The following is a 6,218-nucleotide window of genomic DNA, read 5'->3' as shown; positions in this document are numbered from 1 at the left end:
GGCAGGTTATTCTCATGTTATACACTCCAAAGCCAGACAGACAGAACATGTCACACGCCAGAATATTAAGGATCAATGGATTCAAGAAGTGTATAAGGTATATTCTTTGAGGGGAACAATACGACAAATATTTGCAGGAATCCCATTAGGCTAGACACTAGAATAGCTTAAAACAAGGAGACTACACAGTTAAGAGTCATAGTCATTAGTCCACCTTGAATATTGCTCATAGAGCTGACAGAAATACTGTTTCTTCAGCATGCTGGGAATTTGTGCCACCAATTTCAAGGGCATTTACAAATGAATATAAACAGCTGTAAAACTATCGTAGCATCACTATTTTTCAAAAGTAAATTTTAAAACTTAAAAGCCTTGGTGTTGAGGAAAAACTATATTTGACCTTGGTATTGAGAAAAAACTGTACTTAAAAGTCAAAAAGGGCTTGTTCTATTCAAAAATTTAACTCAAAAAACGTTCAGCATACTCTTGTAGAGCATGTGACGCCTAAGATCTAGAGATGCATAGACAATCCTCCATATTGCCCAGTATGTAAGGTAGCTCTCCGAAAAAAGAAGAATTGAAACTCATTACACAAGAGGCAGAATTCTGGAGAGGCCATACACAATATAAATAAACCAGATAGCTGTATCCAAAACCTTTTAAAACCTCTATTGTGACACACCTAACCACTTGGAGAAATTTTCAAACTCGGTGTAGTCACTATCAGATATCATGGTTTTGTACCAAGAATCACCGGCCTTCTTAATAGCTTCCTTGTCAGCACCCTCTACCTACATCGCACAAAAATGAGCACATAAGCACTGGATGGCAGCCTAGCAACAGATCCAAGTTACTATACCATCAGCACAAATATAACAAAGTTGAAAGTTCACACAAACCAAACAATGGAAGTTAAACAGCACAGACAATAAACAAAAGGTGAAAATTCTGATTCAAGCCAAACAAACTTTCAATCACTAATCTGGCTGTCAGTTCTTCAGTGAGATCAGTGATCACTGAGCATGCCACCCATAGACCACAAACATTCTGACCAGTGATAATAAGCTAAGAATGTTCAATGCTGAAGGTGATGGTCAAACAAGGTGCACACAAGAATCATTCCCAAGCTTGTGAGTAACAAAACGGAAGTATGTCTACAAACAAAACAAGGAATATGTGCAGATATCAAACAGTAAACCCAATTCCCCTACTGCAATAAAGATCAGATAACATTAACTACTAGTAGTGTTCGATAAAAACAAGCATTAAAAAGAGCAAAGCAACAAACACAAATACCTGTGCATGTGTTTTCCTCTTTGCATCCAACTTCTCTTTCTTCACTTTGGCTCTCTGGACTTCAGCAAGCAGCTCCATTCTTCTGGCTGTCTTGGCATAAGGATTCAGCTTCAACATGGCCCCAAGGTTCTTAAGAGGATTCTTCTTCAAGACCCGTCTCTTCACATCCTTCTTGGCAGGATGCACAACAGACTGAATCTCGTCAGAGTTGATTATCCTAGACAAATCAGAATTGGCCATGATAGGACGGGGAAGTGAGTAGTTCTTCTTAGCCTGAGATTTCTCTTCCAAGGTGCCAAAGATCTGATCAAGCTTCTCAAAAGCACACTTAGTCCACACCACAAATCTTCCCAGGTGGCCACCAGGCGCAAGCTGCAGCAGATTCAGACGATCCACACTGGCGATCTCCACACCAGGAATATTCCTGAAGGCCTTCACAAGCTTTGCACCTTCAGTACCGTAAACAATAAGTGGACCACGGCGGGAGATATATCTCCGGTTCCTCATTTTTCCCTTTCCAGCACGGACCTTCCTGCTGACCTTCACCTTCTCCACATCATCATACGCTCCAATCTTCTTCAGCACCTTGACAGCAGCAGAAGTCTTTTCCACGCTCTCAACAGAATCATCCAAGACCAATGGCACCTCTGCAACTTTCTCGATTTTGTGGCCACGGGCCAGGACCAAGGAAGGAATGGCAGTAGCGGCAAGGGCAGAGACGACGGCATACCTCTTCTGGTTGATGTTGATCTTGCGGTGCCATCGGCGCCAAATCTTGGTCGGGGCAAACATCCTCCCGCCTCTGCACATATTGCCGAAGGCTCCCTGGCCGGCGCGGTGAGTGCCTCCACCGGGAACACGAGGAATACGCGAGACGGCGCGGCCGGTACCCCAGGACTCAGCAGAAGTCTGGTGACCTGCACGCTTGCTGACGGCGTAGGGCTGGCGCTTGTTCTTCGCCATGTTAGCATGGACGAAGCTCACGATGTCGGGGCGGATGGGAGCCTTGAGGACCTCGGGAAGGGTTGTGGACTCTGTCATGGCGTCTCCATCTGCGCTCTGCACGGTGACGAGAGGTCTGCTAGCCATGTCTTCTCTCTCTCTCTCCCCCCCCTCTCTCTATCTCTCTCTCTCGCGCGACAACGGCAGAGAAGACGCAGCGCTGCAGCAAAAGAAGAACACTATCTGTGAAGGAAGAGCCTTAAGAGGGTTAAAACCCTAGGGCTTCCAAGCTCTAATAATAAGGGAGCTTTCCCACATAATAAATCATGAATGATGAACTCTTAGGTTGCAAAAATGAAGCGATAAAAGGCATCCTCCAAAGCCACATTAGCGAGTCGTCAATCTATTAAATTTACAATCCAATTGTATAAAGCTAAAGGTGTTTCTTATACTTTAGTGAAATTCTTGATATACACAACCTGATGTAAGAGAGCTCGCATCTCTCATAACCTCAAATTCCTGGCTCAAATTGGAAAGCTTTAGAATAGAAGTTGTTCCTAAACTCTACTTGAGTCTATCAAAGCTTGACCATTCAATTGGGATCCACACTATATAATTTACTTCTTGAGTAACTAGGCGAGTGATGCAGTAATCAAGGCGTAATATTTGATCAATTCTCATTCCATTCGGTCAATCCTAAAAAGCTACACACTTTTTTAATCAACTTTGGAGGTGGACATTCACGTATGTCTTTGACCTCGGCCAACCTTGGCCAAATCTACTACATTTCCCTTCTCGAATACTATGAATCCAGGTTCCTCTATCTGTCTCTTAAAAAATGTGCACTTGCTCTTTTTAGCATAGAACTTATGCATCTTTAGTGTTCCTAGCATGATCGGGAGTTGTCCTTCATGCTCTTTTTCTTCTATGGAGTAGGTTAGGATGTCATCGAAGAAGACGAGGACAAACTTGTCAAGGTAAGGCCTAAAAATGCCCAGTACTAATCTATTGAAGGTAGCAAGAGCATTAGTCGATCCTAAGGATTTACAATAAACTCGTTGTGGCCATACCTTGTATTGAAGGCATCTTTGGAGTATCATCTTCTTTTATCCAAATTTGGTAGTACCTTGTGCTTAGATCAATCCTTGAAAACGTTTTTCCTCCTTGAAGTCTATCAATGGGAACCTCGACCTCTTTACTATGGGACCTACTCCTAATACGAGTTTACATGATCAACTTTTCTCTCGAGTGGAAGTTCAATCGGCTCTTTCGGAAACATCTCTACAAACTCCTTCGTCCACCAAGAGGGTTTCTCTTTTGACTTTTAGTATTGATTAACCTTGTAGATCTTGATGAAGTACACATGCAATCCCTTTCTTAAGCTTTGGACAATAAGCAAAGCTTTATTGGATTTTTTATTTACCAACTCCACTTTGGGTAGTTACACAACCTCCCTCTTGATTTCAAGATGGGACTTGGCCTTTCCTACGATGAATGTGGGCACCATTGGGAATTAACGAGTCCGTTCCTAATAGGCACTCATAGATGCCCAAGTTCATGATACAAAACCTTGTGGTAGTGTGCTCATCACCTAGATTAAATTCTACCTTTCTAATCTATCACGAAGGCATAACTTCTTTTCCATTAGCTAGCTCCACTAAAAGCTTGGATGCCAATATAATCTCTATGTCTAATTTCTTTGCACACTTTGGAGAAATAAAGGAATGCGGGCTTCCACAATCTATCAAAACTATGAAGGATTTACATTGATGACTTGCGGGTGTTTGAATTACTCAGAATTGGCAATTCAGCTCTTTCTTGTTCGGGGCGGCATGGATCATTCCTCTTTCCATTTCAACTTTCATAGTTGATTCTTCCTATTCCTTTTCTACCTTGTGGATAATTCCAGTAGCATTTTCTTTTCCTTTTGCCATTGCTCCTCTATTTTGCCACGAAACTAACCTTGCCAAAGAGGTTAGTTCAGCTTAGGGCACTTCCTTTTCAAGTGTCCTAGTTTGTTACAGTGTTATCAACTTTGGGCATCATTGCTTTGATTGGTTAGAGCAAAGGTTCGAGTTGTAGTAACTTTAGCCCTCTTTCTTGCACTTGTTTGTTGTTGGACTTGGGTTCTCTTGATAAAGGTGTGGGATCATTTATTTGAAGAACCTTGCTAGTAATACCTTTTAGTTCGGTTTGGGCTGGATGCCTTGGAAAACGAGGTTTTGCTTACATTAGGGTATCTTGAAAATCCAAGGGTTGCATAACCCCTAGTTCAGTGTCCAATGGAAAATCTAAACCTTGGAAAAACATGGCTACTTATTGAAGTGGTATCCATGGGCAGGGCATACTTCTTAAGTGTAAGAATCCAAGAGTAGTAAGTCTCTAAACTCATATCTAGTTGGTGAAAGGTAAAAAATCCATTCATCTTCAAGGTGTTGTAAGATGGTGGGAGATATCTTTTGTACACAACTTCATTCATAAGATCCCATGTTGTAGCCAATTCCAACTTCATTCAAGGTGTTGTACGATGGTGGGAGATATCTTTTGTACACAACTTCATTCATCACATCCCATGTGGTAGCCAATTCCAAGATTCTGTTATCTTACCACAATTGTTTTCACCATAGCCATGCTTCTCCTATTAATTTCAACTTGGTTATCATAGATTAACTTGGGATGCTAGTCTCTATTGCAAGGAAATAATCCTCCATGGTTTCAAACCACACCTTGGCACCTATTTCAACATATTTTCCCTTGCCATTAACCTCAAATGGCTTAACTTGTTTAAGAATGAATTTCTTTTATTGGGTTTCAATAGTATTAGTAGTAAATGTGACACCCTAAATTACATTGCAATGAACTAGCTTAATATGAGTACTATATTAGCCTGCTTATGTTAGTAATTATGTTAGTCTGTCATCTCCTGGTTATGACTCCTATCAGAGTTTAACAGAGACATAGGAGCTCCATTAGTATAGGTGCATTTTCTGTATTTGTTGACTTCCTATGTGCATTCCTAGGCCAATTACTACTTTCTATAGTCTGCCTACCCCTATCGAACATTGTCATTATCATCTAGGATTTTTCTAGGGTCACCCCTATTTTTTGGCATTTTTTCCTTTAGTGACTAGCATTACATGCTGGTCGGCCAGCATTTATGGCCCCCACAGGAGTAGGTCGGTCAATTTTTTGGTGATTTGGCTATTTATAGCCAGCCCCCACTTGGCAAATGCAAGCATTCTTTAGTCTTCAGTCTTTCCTTTGTCAGTGCACACTCCGACACTTGGATTCTATGTGCTTGGTGCTACCATTGTCATCAACTTGATCTAGTACCCTCACTAACACTTTGATAACCTAAACATGTGTGCAAATAAAGTCACAAAAATGTGCTCGTCATGGAAACACGTCTTGTAAAATGACAACTTTGTACCTGTAACTTTTGTGCAAAAGCCATATATGAAGCAATGTAAAAATGTGTGTAGTCTAAAGATTTACATTGAAAAAAATGTTGAAAGGAAAAAGAGGGTCAAAAGCTTTTGTCCTATCTTAAAATTGAGGGGCCTTTAGACCTTAGCCAATGTATGCAATTTGAATTTCATAATAGAATCAAGGAAAAGAAGGAAGTTTCTCGAGTTACTTGAGGAGGTGGTTGGTTGAGGGTGGTTGCAACCCCCTTTCTCCTGTATCTTCTCCTTCCACGCTTCATTTCTCCCTCTTTCACTTTGGCACAACTCTCATCTTTCTTGTTCTTGTTTATTTCTCTCTTATGCTTTGTTACAAAATCTCGTGGAGAGTGAGGAAGAGAAAGAGAGTGAGGATGGAAGCATTTCTCAATTTCTAAGTTTCTCGAGTGATTTGAGGAGACAATTGGTTGAGGGTGGTTGCAACCCCCTTTCTCCTTTATCTTCTCCTTCCATGCTTCATTTCTCCCTCTTTCACTTTGGCACAACTCTCGTATTTCTTATTCTTGTCTCTTTCTC

At 41.2% G+C, this 6,218-nt stretch overlaps 1 protein-coding gene across 1 annotated transcript; it reads right to left on the bottom strand.

Annotated features, from left to right (window-relative positions):
* Positions 1 to 424: 424 nt before the first annotated feature.
* On the bottom strand, positions 425 to 2,482 carry LOC148027377 (large ribosomal subunit protein uL4z-like). Its single transcript, XM_087691952.1, has 2 exons — positions 1,297 to 2,482; positions 425 to 791 (listed from the first exon to the last, which is right to left on the bottom strand). The coding sequence occupies exons 1-2, from the start codon at positions 2,383 to 2,385 to the stop codon at positions 669 to 671; spliced, it is 1,212 nt and encodes a 403-aa protein (XP_087548078.1). The 5' UTR covers positions 2,386 to 2,482; the 3' UTR covers positions 425 to 668.
* Positions 2,483 to 6,218: the final 3,736 nt, after the last annotated feature.

The sequence above is a fragment of the Lygodium microphyllum genome, chromosome 13 (assembly GCF_053477565.2).
Source record: "Lygodium microphyllum isolate KBCC chromosome 13, Lygodium_microphyllum_v1.1.10, whole genome shotgun sequence".
Taxonomy (NCBI): Eukaryota; Viridiplantae; Streptophyta; class Polypodiopsida; order Schizaeales; family Lygodiaceae; genus Lygodium; species Lygodium microphyllum.
This window is presented reverse-complemented; position numbering and strand designations above follow the sequence as displayed.

Coding starts and splice junctions, on each gene's coding strand:
- LOC148027377 (XM_087691952.1), bottom strand. CDS start 2,385: ATGGCTAGCAGACCTCTCGTCACCGTGCAGAGCGCAGATGGAGACGCC. Junction 792..1,296: donor AGAGGAAAACACATGCACAG/GTATTTGTGTTT, acceptor TGTGCGATGTAG/GTAGAGGGTGCTGACAAGGA.